Raw genomic sequence first — 16,270 nt, 5'->3', positions numbered from 1 at the left:
GCATTCTTTCACTTCAATTTATTTTTGGCAAATACAAGGTCAGGGTCCCTTTAAGTCCCCCTCTTTTCCACCATATGCTATTAAGCATTAAACAGACAGTATATGTAAGTGGATTACATTGGCACAAATATAGATACCATTGTCCAATAAAGCAAACACTTTTCATAGCTTAAAACCACACCACATGAGTTTGCTAGCTATAAAAAGGGCTTCTCTTTGAAAGGGAAAGTAGCTTAGGACTGTAAGGTAAACCAGGAAGCTTTGGCACACAAACTTATTTACCATCAGTCTATATGGACAACTTCAAAAGGTAAAATATAAAAGTTACTTTACATTTGTTTCAAATTACTGTGTCCCTATGCCATCTATAGTAGCGTATTCCGAAATAAATATATAAAATGTAATTTATGAAGGAAGCACAAAGATTTAATCAGTTATTTCCCCAGACAGTTCTTTGCTTTTAAGCCAATGAAGCAAGAGGTAACAAGAAAACTAGAAATGCAATTACAATGTTCAAAAGAAAAATCATTGGGATAGAGGAAAAACACAAAAACTAATCTGTGGCTAGTTTCCAATAATGCACACAAATTTTGGGTACAATGTAACCAACTGTTAAGGCCACTGGTGATTGCACTTGCACTTTTCTGAACAGTAAGCTGAAACAGAGCCCTCAATTAGCTAAAGATGTACAACTCCTGACAGGTTCTAGCCAATCCTATCTGAAATCGTCTGAGCCACCCCGAGGCCATATTGCTGAAGAACAGTTGTGTAGGTTTGCATGCATTAATACAGTAGCAGCAAATGTAGGAATCTCATCATATAAAAAAAGTAATTAAAAATTTTACTTTTTTTTAGTTGGGCGTTAAAATAGTGAGAAAACCCAGAAATATTTATTTGGGTAACAGATTCTCAAAAGACAAATTAAAAATTCAATTAAAAAAGGGCAGATTTAATTTTGTATCTAGAATAACACAATACTTGTATGTCAATACATCATAGTTTTGCTGAAATATTACATATAATAGTAGTTGTATTAGTAGGTAGCCATGTTTCTGCTCATGTACTGTAGGTGCTGCAGCTTGGAATATTTCCACAGCACTGTTTATAGGAGATAACTCATAAAAGTTTGTTGATTTATTGCAAGTCTGACTTAATGAAAAGCTTCCTGCGATTGTTTCATGGTTTTCTCCATTTTTTTACCCTACGCTACACGCCACTTTCTTTTGTCACATTTCATGGACAAAAAAAAAAATGTAAAAAATAAAAATAAATTAGCAGCAACATTCAGGAACAACTCGTATTTAGGGTCACGCTTCATGCAAATAAATCCAGAGCGCTTTGCAGGATGTAGAGAAATGATACATACATAAGAAATAATCACACAGAAGAGGGGGGGAGGGGGATCTGCAACAATTCTATCCAATGAGGTATTTACATAGAAAGGAAAATCAAGCTATCCACAGACCATAATAAAACCAGGTTGTAAATACAGCAGCTGTCCACAAATTGTTTAAGCTTTAAACAATTTAACACAAGGATTCCTGACAAAAATCAATAAATATAATTTACCTTTCAAAAATATTTCATTTCTGTAAAAAGAAAACAAGGAATCTCTATTACATGGTGCAATATATGTAGAGAATGTTAAAGCTGTGCTGCAATTAAAATGGTGTAGGTGGTAGGGGGCATCCCAAATCGTCCAACTTTCTCCTTGTATTATAGGTACAGGTTTCTGGGGGGAGTTAAAATTTTCAAATAAAAAATAAATTAAGAACAGGTGCCCACGGTAAGAGTTACACATTAAAACACAATGCTTCAAAAAACTTTAAAGTTTCCATTTCCTATTGAAATTAAAAAAAGAAAATTTAAAAGAAAAAGTTCCCAAATATCAATCCTGTCCAATATAATTTCACTGCTGCTGTTCTGTGAACATGGATGCTTTCCTTAACGTAAACTTCATTTCAAAAACAAATAGGCATATACATGGACGGCCTAAGACTCCATCTCCGGCAGTATGCTTTCACTCTTAAGAGTCCTGTTGTGCCCTCTTCTGTGAGGCTTTTCCCTGAGACATGTATTTACTGGAAAGGCTGCCTGGGAATGACAGAAAAATGAGAATATGGTTTGTTATTATCTGCAGTTACACAATATACTGTCAGTTAAACACCATACTGTCAGAAAACTTCAGTCTACAATATACCACAAGCAACACACCGTGGGTGGTGTAACTTTGTTTACATTACACAAAGTATTCTTACACCGCATATGGTTAAATATTCCATCTACATGTTGGGTAACAATATGTCGACAGTCAATGTCGAGAGTAGAATGTAGACATTGACTATGTTGGCATTCATCATATAGACAAGTAGTTCCCAACCTCAGTCCTCAAGTACCCCCAACAGTTCATGTTTTCCAGATCACCTAGCAGTTGAACAGGTGTATTCATTACTCACTGACACATTTTTAAAGATCCACAGGTGGAGCAAATTATTTCACTTGCAATCCTGTGTGGAGACCTGGAAAATATGAAATGTTGGGGGTACTTGAGGACCGTGGTCGGGAACCACTGATGTAGACCATGATGAAATGTCGGCATAATTAGACACATCGACATATTGTCCCTGTTGATCCAGCGGTGTCTTCTGGATCCTTGCGGTCATTTGACAGTCACTTCAGAGTCAAACCTCCGTCCTCCCAACATTCCGGTAATTATTTCTCTGCTATCCACATCACTCACTCTTCTCTAGTGACTAACCCTACCTCCCCCTTATCACAACCTGACATTAACCCTCCCACAGCATAACCCCAATGTCACCATTTCCCTATCAACATTCTGACAATGTTGACACCTACATGTCAACACTAATGTTGAAAATGTTCTTGTGAACCTTATGACTGTACCCCCCTTCTACAGTAGAAGAAACGGTTTTCTGCCACCACAGACTAACTTACCTGACTGAGGACTGAAAGACATCTTCTGTTTCTTTTTTTCATCTTGTAGTGGTACAACCTGAAATAAATGGGCACAGAAGTAAAATGCATTTCACACAGAATTACGACTTAAGACACAGGTTTTTCCAGTCCGGGGGTATAATTAACACTTTAGCTAGGTAACTTTTATATTAGCCCCCTGTACCAAGTTATACCACTTTTCCAAACCAGGTCAGACCCCGTTTACACTGCACTTTCGACCCAGGTTCTTCCCGGGTCTGCCCTGCCTGTCACTCACAGAGACTCCCTTGAGGCGGACATCTGCAAACACAGCCAATCAATAGTTTTTAAGCATAACCCAGGTCACACCCAGGTTATTGCGGCAGTGGAAAAGCGGTATTAGTGTGCATACTAGATTCCACATTCAGGTGATGCCAATGATACTCCACTCATGTAATATGGCCCAGGTGTGTGCACCTTCAAATCTAATTTGTGGTAAAAGGATTGGTTACACATACACAAAATACACCACCCGCACAAGAACCCCAGGTGGGGTTGGATGATGGAATCTTAAATTTTTCCTTGCACCAGAATTAAATCCAATATACATCCCTGATTACGAGGAAGCCATAGTTCAATTGCCTAACAATTAGACATCAAAATACATAAACACATAACCGCGTGAATTCTGAAATCCAATGCAAATGACTACGTATAGATAGTAGCAATCCAAAACATCAGTGATAATGTTCTCCAATAATGAATTCAATGGTGACTGGCAGGTTTCTACTGCTCTCATGCACAAAGAAAGGAAGCATAGTACAACCAGCCTGAAATTGCATGTAGTAAATTGTACCATTCAAGCACACTGCGAACACGGAAAGATTACAGCCAATAAATCAGTTGACACTAAGGACCCAATTCAGAGATGTACACAAACCCAGTGGGTCCATGCATGCACAGGACCCGTTCTGCGCATGTGCCTCCTAAGAAACAACCTGACTGATAGGCTGCTGTGTTTGGGGATAGGATGTGAGCGGAGCTCATTCCCTAATGCGGGGGATTGACCACTTTTTCTGAGAGTGGGGAGGCCATGGTCTGAGTCTTCCAACGCAGACTTCCCTGTTCTCGACTGAGCAGTTTCAGTGATCATTCTGAGTAAGCTTCGACTTACTCAGATAATCAATGGCCACGATGATTATCCGATGTGGTGCCTTTGGATGCAGCACTTGATCACAGATGTTTGCAGGAGGAGTCTTTTTCCTACAGACTCCTCCAGCTACATTAGGATTTTTAAACATCGCTGTTGCATCCAAAGATACAGCAGTGATGTGTTCCTTGTCCATCTCTAAATTCATGCCCTAAGTATGGATTCTTAAGACTCAATGCAAATAACTTGCTGAGTTATGCTTTAACTCTGTTTCCTCCATATTCTACATTGATATATATATATATATTTTTTTTTTTTACAATTAAACTGCAGCTCACGCCGTCTCAGAGGTTTATTGGATTTAGTACATTACAATGGTTGGTTTGCCTATGTAAACAGTCGAAGCCATACTGACTGGGTACTAATACATTAAGTAGTGGCCCACAAAGCTGTAAATCTCCCCACTTTTGTAGTTCAAACATTTCTTCTATTTTTACAATCAGTTACCTGGATAAACCTTGCCTGCTGTTTCTGCGGACTTGATGCAGATGGAGATCCACACAATACGTCAGACCTAGGACTACCTATTAAAAAGCAAAAAAGATTTCATTAGAGATACAAACACTATCTAAAAACAATCAAGGTGATCTCGTAAGAGCTAAAGCAGTAGGTGAGACAATAAGGAAAGGATTTTGGAATCCCGGGTAAGACTCATACCAGCCCCACCAATCACTCCGTACAACTCGCGATACTATACCCAGTTAACAGTATGAATAACAACTGAGCCTCACGAACAGATGGCTCATAACAATAACCCTTTAGTTAGGCAATAACTATATACAAGTATTGCAGACAATCCGCACTTGGGATGGGCGCCCAGCATCCACTACGGACTACGAGAAATAGATTTACCGGTGAGTAAAATCTTATTTTCTCTGACGTCCTAGTGGATGCTGGGAACTCCGTAAGGACCATGGGGATTATACCAAAGCTCCCAAACGGGCGGGAGAGTGCGGATGACTCTGCAGCACCGAATGAGAGAACTCAAGGTCCTCCTCAGCCAGGGTATCAAACTTGTAGAATTTAGCAAATGTGTTTGAACCCGACCAAGTAGCAGCTCGGCAAAGTTGTAAAGCCGAGACCCCTCGGGCAGCCGCCCAAGAAGAGCCCACTTTCGTCGTGGAATGGGCTTTTACAGATTTAGGATGCGGCAGTCCAGCCGCAGAATGTGCAAGTTGAATCGTACTACAGATCCAGCGAGCAATAGACTGCTTTGAAGCAGGAGCACCCAGATTGTTGGGCGCATACAGGATAAATAGCGAGTCAGTTTTCCTGACTCCAGCCGTCCTGGAAACATAGATTTTCAGGGCTCTGACTACGTCCAGCAACTTGGAATCCTCCAAGTCCTTAGTAGCCGCAGGCACCACAATAGGTTGGTTCAAATGAAAAGCTGATACCACCTTAGGAAGAAATTGGGGACGAGTCATCAATTCCGCCCTATCCATATGGAAAATCAGATAAGGGCTTTTACATGACAAAGCCGCCAATTCTGACACACGCCTGGCCGAAGCCAAGGCCAACAGCATGACCACTTTCCACGTGAGATATTTCAGTTCCACGGTTTTAAGTGGCTCAAACCAATGTGACTTAAGGAAATTCAACACCACGTTGAGATCCCAAGGTGCCACTGGAGGCACAAAAGGGGGCTGAATATGCAGCACTCCTTTAACAAACGTCTGAACTTCAGGCAGTAAAGCCAGTTCTTTTTGGAAGAAAATTGACAGAGCCGAAATCTGGACCTTAATGGAACCTGATTTGAGGCCCATAGTCACCCCTGACTGTAGGAAGTGCAGAAATCGACCCAGCTGAAATTCCTCTGTTGGGGCCCTTCTGGCCTCACACCACGCAACATATTTTCGCCATATGCGGTGATAATGGTTTGCGGTCACCTCCTTCCTAGCTTTAATCAGCGTAGGGATGACTTCCTCCGGAATGCCCTTTTCCTTCAGGATCCGGCGTTCAACCGCCATGCCGTCAAACGCAGCCGCAGTAAGTCTTGGAACAGACAGGGTCCCTGCAGCAGCAGGTCCTGTCTGAGCGGCAGAGGCCATGGGTCCTCTGAGATCATGTCTTGAAGTTCTGGGTACCAAGCTCTTCTTGGCCAATCCGGAACAATGAGTATAGTTCTTACTCCTCTCCTCATTATTCTCAGTACCTTGGGTATGAGAGGAAGAGGAGGGAACACATAAACCGACTGGTACACCCACGGTGTCACCAGCTATCGCCTGATGGTCCCTTGACCTGGCGCAATATTTTTTTCGCTTTTTGTTGAGGCGGGACGCCATCATGTCCACCTGTGGCCGTTCCCAGCGATTTACAATCAGCTTGAAGACTTCTGGATGAAGTCCCCCCTCTCCCGGGTGGAGGTCGTGCCTGCTGAGGAAGTCTGCTTCCCAGTTGTCCACTCCCGGAATGAACACGGCTGACAGTGCTATCACGTGATTTTCCGCCCATAGGAGAATCCTTGTGGCTTCTGCCATCGCCATCCTGCTTCTTGTGCCGCCCTGTCGGTTTACATGGGCGACCGCCGTGATGTTGTCTGACTGGATCAGCACCGGCTGGTGTTGAAGAAGGGGTCTTGTCTGACTTAGGGCATTGTAAATGGCCCTTAGTTCCAGAATATTTATGTGTAGGGAAGTCTCCTGACTTGTCCATAGTCCTTGGAAGTTTCTTCCCTGTGTGACTGCCCCCCAACCTCGAAGGCTGGCATCCGTGGTCACCAGGACCCAGTCCTGTATGCCGAATCTGCGGCCCTCTAGAAGATGAGCACTCTGCAGCCACCACAACAGCGACACCCTGGTCCTTGGAGACAGGGTTATCAGCCGATGCATCTGAAGATGCGATCCGGACCACTTGTCCAACAGATCCCACTGAAAGATCCTTGCATGGAACCTTCCGAAAGGAATTGCTTCGTAAGAAGCCACCATCTTTCCCAGGACTCACGTGCAATGGTGCACCGACACCTGTTTTGGTTTTAGGAGGTCTCTGACTAGAGATGACAACTCCTTGGCCTTCTCCTCCGGGAGAAACACTTTTTTCTGTTCCGTGTCCAGAACCATCCCCAGGAACAGTAGACGCGTTGTAGGAACCAGCTGCGACTTTGGAAAATTCAGGATCCAGCCGTGCTGTTGTAGCACTTCCCGAGCAAGTGCTACTCCGATCAACAACTGTTCCCTGGACCTCGCCTTTATAAGGAGATCGTCCAAGTACGGGATAATTAAAACTCCCTTTTTTCGAAGGAGTATCATCATTTCGGCCATTACCTTGGTAAATACCCTCGGTGCCGTGGACAGACCAAACGGCAACGTCTGGAATTGGTAATGACAGTCCTGTACCACAAATCTGAGGTACTCCTGGTGAGGAGGGTAAATGGGGACATGCAGGTAAGCATCCTTGATGTCCAGTGATACCATGTAATCCCCCTCGTCCAGGCTTGCAATCACCGCCCTGAGTGATTCCATCTTGAACTTGAACCTTCTTATATAAGTGTTCAAGGATTTTAAATTTAAAATGGGTCTCACCGAACCGTCCGGTTTCGGTACCACAAACATTGTGGAATAGTAACACCGTCCTTGTTGAAGGAGGGGTACCTTGATTATCACCTGCTGGGAAAACAGCTTGTGAATCGCCTCCAGCATTGCCTCCCTGTCCGGGGGAGCTGTCGGCAAGGCAGATTTGAGGAAACGGCGAGGGGGAGACGTCTCAAATTCCAGCTTGTACCCCTGAGATACTACTTGTAGAATCCAGGGATCCACCCGTGAGCGAGCCCACTGGTCGCTGAAGTTCTTGAGACGGGCCCCCACCGTACCTGGCTCCGCCTGTGGAGCCCCAGCGTCATGCGGGGGAGGACTTTTGTTCCTGGGAACTGGCTGTATGTTGCAGCTTTTTTCCTCTACCTCTGGGCAGAAAGGACGCGCCTCTAACCCGCTTGCCTTTCTGGGGCCGAAAGGACTGTACCTGATAATATGGTGCTTTCTTTGGCTGTGAGGGAACATGGGGTAAAAATGCTGACTTCCCAGCTGTCGCTGTGGAAACGAGGTCCGAGAGACCATCCCCAAACAACTCCTCACCCTTGTAAGGCAAAACTTCCATGTGCCTTTTAGAATCTGCATCTCCTGTCCACTGCCGAGTCCACAATCCTCTCCTGGCAGAAATGGATATTGCGTTTATTTTAGATGCCAGCCGGCAAATATCCCTCTGTGCATCTCTCATGTATAAGACAGCGTCTTTAATATGCTCTACGGTTAGCAATATAGTGTCCCTATCTAGGGTATCAATGTTTACCGACAGGGAATCTGACCACGCAGCTGCAGCACTGCACATCCATGCTGAAGCAATAGCCGGTCTCAGTATAATTCCTGAGTGTGTATATATACAGACTTCAGGATAGCCTCCTGCTTTCTATCCGCAGGTTCCTTTAGGGCGGCCGTGTCCGGAGACGGTAGTGCCACCTTTTTAGACAGACGTGTGAGCGCTTTATCCATCCTAGGGGATGTCTCCCACAACGTGACCTGTCCTCTGGCGGGAAAGGGTACGCCATTAGTAACTTTTTTGAAATTACCAGTTTTTTTATCAGGGGAAGCCCACGCTTCTTCACACACTTCATTTAATTCATCAGATGGGGGAAACACCACTGGTAGCTTTTTCTCCCCAAACATAATACCCTTTTTTGTGGTACCTGGGGTAATATCAGAAATGTGCAACACATTTTTCATTGCCGTAATCATATAACGAATGGCTCTATTGGAATGTACACTAGTCTCATCATCGTCGACACTGGAGTCAGTATCCATGTCGACATCTGTGTCTGCCATCTGAGGTAGTGGGCGTTTTAGAGCCCCTGATGGCTTTTGAGACGCCTGGGCAGGCACGGGCTGAGCAGCCGGCTGTCCCACATCTGCTATGTCGTCAAACCTTTTATGTAAGGAGTTGACACTATCGCGTAATTCCTTCCACATGTCCATCCATTCAGGTGTCGACCCCGCAGGGGGTGACATCACATTTATCGGCACCTGCTCCGCCTCCACATAAGCCTCATCAAACATGTCGACACAGCCGTACCGACACACCGCACACACACAGGGAATGCTCTGACTGAGGACAGGACCCCACAAAGTCCTTTGGGGAGACAGAGAGAGAGTATGCCAGCACACACCAGAGCGCTATATAATACAGGGATACCCACTACACACAGTGATTTTTCCCCTATAGTTGCTATAATACACAATTTGCGCCCAAAATTAGTGCCCCCCCTCTCTTTTTTACCCTATTGAGCCTGGAAACTGCAGTGGAGAGCCTGGGGAGCGTCCTTCCAGCGGAGCTGTGAGAGGAAAGTGGCGCCAGTGTGCTGAGGGAGATAGCCCCGCCCCCTTCACGGCGGACTACCTTAATGAAGACCAGAGTCTTCAGCCGCCGATTTTCTGGACGCTCTTCTTGCTTCTGGCTCTGTAAGGGGGACGGCGGCGCGGCTCCGGGACCGGACGACCGAGGCTGGGCCTGTGTTCGATCCCTCTGGAGCTAATGGTGTCCAGTAGCCTAAGAAGCCCAAGCTAGCTGCAAGCAGGTAGGTTCGCTTCTTCTCCCCTCAGTCCCTCGAAGCAGTGAGTCTTGCCAGCAGATCTCACTGAAAATAAAAAACCTAAATATACTTTCTTTCTAAGAGCTCAGGAGAGCCCCTAGTGTGCAACCAGCTCGGCCGGGCACAAAATTCTAACTGAGGTCTGGAGGAGGGGCATAGAGGGAGGAGCCAGTGCACACCAGGTAGTCCTAAATCTTTCTTAGTTGTGCCCAGTCTCCTGCGGAGCCGCTATTCCCCATGGTCCTTACAGGGTTCCCAGCATCCACTAGGACGTCAGAGAAATCTTAACTGGTTTTCTGGTAGCAATCTATACTTTATTTTCTGTATAGCTTAGTTTCATGTGTGTACCCTTTACAAAATGCATCAATATCTAGATTCCATGCTGTAAGAGTACAAGGAGGCCAGTCCGTTGGAACTTTTGTTCTTAAATAGAGAGGTAATTGCAAAAAATAAATCCCACTGCTGGACAGTTATGTTATTTGGTTCTAAGAATGGTAGTCAAGGAATCTATAAACTGGTGTATTTGTAGGAAAAGGGTTTAAGTAGCCCTGACCGTAACACAAGCTTTTTAAAATAAATCAAAATTTTCCGAATGAACATGACAATTTTGTTTCCAGAGGCACCATTTTGAAAAATAAACGGTTGCACAAAGACAGCAATTTGACCCACCTGTTGCCCCTTTGTATTGAGGGCAATCTTTCTTGATGTGGCCTTCTTTTCCACAAATGAAGCAGCGCTTCTCCCTCATCTCGCGGTCATCTTGTCTCTTCCACCTTTCAGCAGAATGTCTAGGCGTCCTTTCTCTGCAGGCATCATATGAGCCTCTTACTCCCTGTTGAGGCTTTTTAGGAGTGGTGTACAGCTGCCTTCCCTCTACACCAGAGCCATCTCCTTCACTGCTCCTACTTACGTCCTTATCCTCCATTTTTCTTTGTTGTCGTTTTTCTGGATATCTTTGGTTTATAGCGTGTTCATGGTTCCGCCTCCTCACTCTAAAAAGAAATGTGAAATGTGAAATCATGTCAAAAAACTGATTTATGTTATTGTTTGAGGGGGTGTGGATCACAGACCAAGTCCAATTTAACAATCTAGGCGAAGAGAATCTGATGTGTTTACTACCAATAGCACTTGTACAAGAACAGTGTCCAATCCACTTTATACTAGGATTTTAATACCTACCGGTAAATCCTTTTCTCTTCGTCCGTAGAGGATGCTGGGGATGCTTCAAGAACCATGGGGTGTAGACGGGATCCGCAGGAGACATGGGCACTTTAAGACTTTAAAAGGGGTGTGAACTGGCTCCTCCCTCTATGCCCCTCCTCCAGACTCCAGTTTTAGGAACTGTGCCCAGGGAGACGGACATTTTGAGGAAAGAATTTATTGTTAAACCACGGTGAGAATTTTACCAGCTCACACCTCCAATATACCGCAGAACGTGGCATTCAATAGAATACCAGCCGACGGCATGAAGAATATGCAGCTGACATAAAACGTAACACAACCTGTGTGTGTATACACAACCAGTAACAGCATAACGCATGCTATGGTCTGAATATCGTCAGCAACAGGCTGACTTAAACACAACACACCATGTGTGTAAACATACCCAATGATTGCAGATACAGTACGCACTTGGACGGGCGCCCAGCATCCTCTAAGGACTAAGAGAAAAGGATTTACCGTCAGGTATTAAAATCCTATTTTCTTATACGTCCTAGAGGATGCTGGGGATGCTTCAAGAACCATGGGGTTTATACCAAAGCTCTAGAACGGGCGGGAGAGTGCGGATGACTCTGCAGCACCGATTGACCAAACAAGAGGTCCTCCTTAGCCAGGGTATCAAACTTGTAAACTTCGCAAAGGTGTTTGCTCCCGACCAAATAGCAGCTCGGCAAAGCTGTAATGCCGAGACCCCTCGGCAGCCGCCCAGGATGAGCCCACTTTTCTGGTAGAATGGTCCTTCACCGATTTCGGTAACGGCAATCACGCCGAAGAATGAGCATGCTGAATCGTATTACATATCCAGCGTGCAATAGTCTGCTTGGAAGCAGGAGCCCCAATCTTGTTGGGAGCCCACAGGACAAACAGAGCCTCTGTTTCCCTAACCTGAGCCGTTCTGGCGACATAGATTGTCAAAGCTCTGACCACAGAGAGACTTCGATTCCGCCAAGGCGCCAGTAGCCACTGGCACGACAATAGGCTGGTTTACGCGACACGATGAAACCACTTTTGGCAGAAGATGCTGATGAGTTCTCAACTCCGCTCTATCTGCATGGAAGAGTAAATAGGGGCTTTTGTGAGACAAAGCTGCCAATTCAGACACCCGCCTTGCGGATGCCAAGGCCAACAGCATGACCACTTTCCAAGTAAGGAATTTCAACTCAACCTTACGCAAAGGTTCAACCCAATGAGACTTAAGGAATTGCAACACCACGTTAAGATCCCATGGTGCCACAGGGGGCACAAAGGGAAGTTGGATGTGCAGCACGCCCTTCACGAAGGTCTGAACTTCTGGAAGGGAGGCCAATTCTTTCTGAAAGAAAATAGATAAGGCCAAAATTTGCACATTAATGGAGCCTAACTTTAGGCTCGCATCCACACCTGCTTGCAAAAAATGGAGCAAGCGCCCCAGCTGAAATTTTTTCGTAGGAGTCTCCTTGGATTCACACCAAGACATATATTTTCTCCAAATATGGTGGTAAAGCATCGCAGTTACTTCTTTTCTAGCCTCAAGCAGTGTGGGAATGACTCCACTGGGAATACCCTTTCGAGTTAGGATATGGCGTTCAACCGCCATGCCGTCCAACGCAGCCGCGGTAAGTCTTGATACTCGCATGGTCCTTGCTGTAACAGGTCCTCTCGTAGAGGATGAGGTCAGGGATCTTCTATGAGTAATTCTTGAAGATCTGGATAGCAAGCCCTCCTTGGCCCGTCCGGAACAATGAGGATCGCCTGAACCTTTGTTCTTCTTATGATCTTTATCCCTTCGGAAAGAGTGGAAATGGAGGGAACACATAGACCGACTGAAACACCCACGGTGTCACCAGGGCGTCCACCGCTATTGCTTGAGGGTCCCTCGACCTGGAACCATATCTCTGAAGTTTCTTGCCGAGGCGAGACGCCATCATGTCCATTTGAGGAATTCCCCAAAGACTTGTCACTTTTGTGAAAACCACTTGATGAAGACCCCACTCTCCTGGATGGAGATCGTGTCTGCTGACGAAGTCTGTTTCCCAGTTGTCTACACCCGGAATGAAGACCACTAATAGAGCGTTTACATGCCTTTCCGCCCAGCGGAAAACTCTTGTGGCTTCTGCCATTGCCGCTTTGTTCTTCGTTCCGCCCTAGCGGTTTACTTACGCCACTGCTGTTAAGTTGTCCGACTGAATTAAGACGGGCAGATCGCGAAGATGTTCCGCTTGCAGAAGGCCGTTGTAATCAGCCCTTAATTCCAGAAAGCTTACTGCAGACAAGCTTCCCGGCTTGACCTTTTTCCCTGGAAATTCTTCCCCTGGAAAGACTGCTCCCCAGCCTCGGAGACTTGTATCCATGGACACCAGGATATAAACCTGGATCCCGAACCTTCGTCCCTCTAGGACAGTGATGGCTAACCTTGGCACTCCAGCTGTTGTTGAACTACATATCCCAGCATGCCCTGCTACAGTTTTGTTATTTGGCCATGCTAAAACTGATGCAGGGCATGCTGGGATGTGTAGTTCAATAACAGCTGGAGTGCCAAGGTTAGCCATCACTGCTCTAGGAGGTGAGAACTGCGCAGCCACCACAGGAGAGATATTCTGGTCCTGGAAAAATAGGATTATTTTCCGGTGCATGTGCAGGTGAAACCCGGACCATATGTCCAACTGGTCCCGCTAAAACCATTCTGGCAACTTAACCTGCTCAACGAATGGCCTCGTAGGCCGCAACCATCTTCTTCATCAACGGAACGTAGTGATGGATTTACACTTTTGCTATCTGATCCGACTCTGGATCCTCAGATCTCTTTCCACTGGAAAAAACAAACTCTCAACAGTTCTGTATCTAACCTTATTCCCAAGTCCGACATCCGCGTCGTTGGGATCAACAGTAATTCTGGCAAATTCAGGAGCCAACCACTGTGTTGAAGAACTGTCAGAGAGAAAACAACGATTTGTTTCTTGACCTCGCCGTAGTCAGGAAAGCGTCCCAGTACAGAATAATAATGGCTTTTACTATTGCAGGAAAACCATCATCCTGCCATCACTCCGGTGAATTGGCAATGACAATCCTGAATAGCAAACCCAGGTAAGCCTAATGCAGAAGAAACTGTACTTAAACCCTCTTTCTCCTTTTACAGAGTGGAGATCCCTGCCCTGAGAGATTCCATCTTGTAGGTAGAAATGTTTGGGATTGTTCTGACCGAGGTGTCCGGGCTCAGAAGCACGAAAAAGCTTGAATAACAGCTTTTTTTTTTGTGTGACAGGGACGGCAGGACAATGTCCTGATCCTGACCCAACTCTTGCATGACGTCGCATACTACCTCCCCGTCCAGAGGAGAATCGGTAAGATCTATTTGAAAAATCAGTGAGGGGAATCATCTGGAAACTCCAGTATGTCTCCCTTGGGACTCTATTCTTAACTCACTGGTCCATGTCCATTCCAGGACTGACTGAAGAGTATTAGCGGTGGTCCCACAGGTGTGGGCTCCCTCAAGATAGACCCAGCGACATGCGGTGGATCTGGTAGAAACAAAGGATGATTTCTGCTTCTGCAAACTTGAAAAGGCTGCTGACCTCTTACCTTTTCACCTTCCTCTACCTGCCAAGAAGAGGAAAAACCGTATCCATCCGATCGAAATGACTACATCCTATAAAAATGCGTCACCACCCGTTGTGAGGGAACATAGCTCAAGAAGATAGACATACCAGTGGTATCTGCCGAGATCAACTTAAAGCCATCCCCATCCAGGTTTCACCTTCATAGGGAAGATACTCCAGTACTTCTCGGAGTCAGCCTCAGCATTCCATTGGTGAATCCACAACGCCGCCCTAGCCGAGACCGCTATGGAATTGGCCCGCGAACCCAAGAGTCCCATACCTCTTGTAGTCGCACGGCAGTATACTGCAATGTTCTAGATATGACCCAACTTAAGGAGTATCCCATCTCTCCCAAGGGTAATTATATCGGATAACAAGGTAACCGACTATTTCTAAGTACAAGCACTCCCCCATGTGCATGTAATGCAAATATAATCAAAACATATAATTAAAATATCACTTAGCTTCCTGTATACGATCCTTTGTGACAGGGCCCCGTGCAGAACAGGGGTTGACTCACTTTATTCTATCCAAGGCAGGAAAAGAATAAACACTCGGACTCCTTATGAGGATTTGAAACCATCTTGTCACGGCTGACCTACAGCTTTTTCAACAGAGCGACCAGCACATGAAAAGGAATAACTTTACTTCAGCATTTATTATAAATTTTAATATGAATATACACATTTAAATACACACATATCTATATATATCTATATCTATACATATATTTCATATATATACATTTGTCAGGAATAGCATGGTCCCTAGTGACGTTAATACGTTCTTTATGTGTATGAAACATGTACTGAATGCCGATGTTGTGGATCTAATCAGGAAACATCATGGTCGACATAAGAAATAGTATTTGTGTCGATATCAGGGAGTAGTAACTGGGCAAAATAAAATTTCTGCGACCCCGAGGGGTCTGAGGGAAATATATTATTAATATTACGCCCTCCACAAAGATTACTACGTCTGTGTTCGAGCTATATATATATATATATATATATATATATATATATATATATAATATCTGAAATGCATCACATCATCATGTCAATTTTTACCCAGTCAGATTAGTTAGTGCCGACAGGGTCACCCACACACGTCTGTGTCTCCCATATAGTTTTCTCATTTAAAAGCATACATCTACTAACATGTTGACACATATTTACATGAACCAAGTACCATCAGGAGTCGGCGGTGCTGACAGACATTCCCATAGCTGTTTGTGGCAGAGCCCTCAGCCTCAGACATGCCGACTATAAGGGATAGACCCCAGTACTTTCTGTCAGGGAAACACAGCAGACGTTTACCAGCTCTTTTACACCACACTCATTATATATTGTGCTTTATTTTTAACATATATTGAACTAAACAACTGTACCACCCCTCGTTTTTCACTGTGAACTGTTCAGCAGTGCTTTGGCAGGGCCAGAGTCTTTGAAGAAAAAATGGCGCTGGTTAAAGCTGTGAGGGCTAAGCCATGCCCCCTTAATGGCGCACTTCAGCCCCGCTATTTTCTATATATTTATACTGGCGGGGGTCTGTATTTAGTGCCCAGGCACTTAATATCTCTTTTGCCAGACTCTGAGGTATACATGCTGCCCAGGGTGCCCCCCCTGCGCCCTGCACCCTTGTAGTGCCGCTTGTGTATGGGAGCAATGGAGCGCTGCGCGGTACCTCAGAGCCACAAAGTCTTCTGTTCTTCATTTACTCACCCGGCTTCTTTCTTCTGGCTCTGCAAGG

The 16,270-nt window shown here is 45.2% G+C and overlaps 1 protein-coding gene across 2 annotated transcripts in view; it reads right to left on the bottom strand.

Annotated features, from left to right (window-relative positions):
• Positions 1 to 401: 401 nt before the first annotated feature.
• TUT7 (terminal uridylyl transferase 7) overlaps positions 402 to 16,270 on the bottom strand; it is a 267,054-nt gene continuing 251,185 nt past the window's right edge. For both annotated transcript variants that reach the window (XM_063913764.1, XM_063913765.1), the window contains exons 26-29: positions 10,392 to 10,714; positions 4,592 to 4,668; positions 2,956 to 3,013; positions 402 to 2,094 (exon numbers count right to left, since the gene is read on the bottom strand). In XM_063913764.1, coding sequence (XP_063769834.1) covers positions 2,027 to 2,094; positions 2,956 to 3,013; positions 4,592 to 4,668; positions 10,392 to 10,714 — 526 coding nt within the window. In that variant the 3' untranslated portion in view covers positions 402 to 2,026. The remainder of the gene's footprint in view (positions 2,095 to 2,955; positions 3,014 to 4,591; positions 4,669 to 10,391; positions 10,715 to 16,270) is intronic.

This window comes from Pseudophryne corroboree, chromosome 1, assembly GCF_028390025.1.
Source record: "Pseudophryne corroboree isolate aPseCor3 chromosome 1, aPseCor3.hap2, whole genome shotgun sequence".
NCBI lineage: Eukaryota > Metazoa > Chordata > Amphibia > Anura > Myobatrachidae > Pseudophryne > Pseudophryne corroboree.
This window is presented reverse-complemented; position numbering and strand designations above follow the sequence as displayed.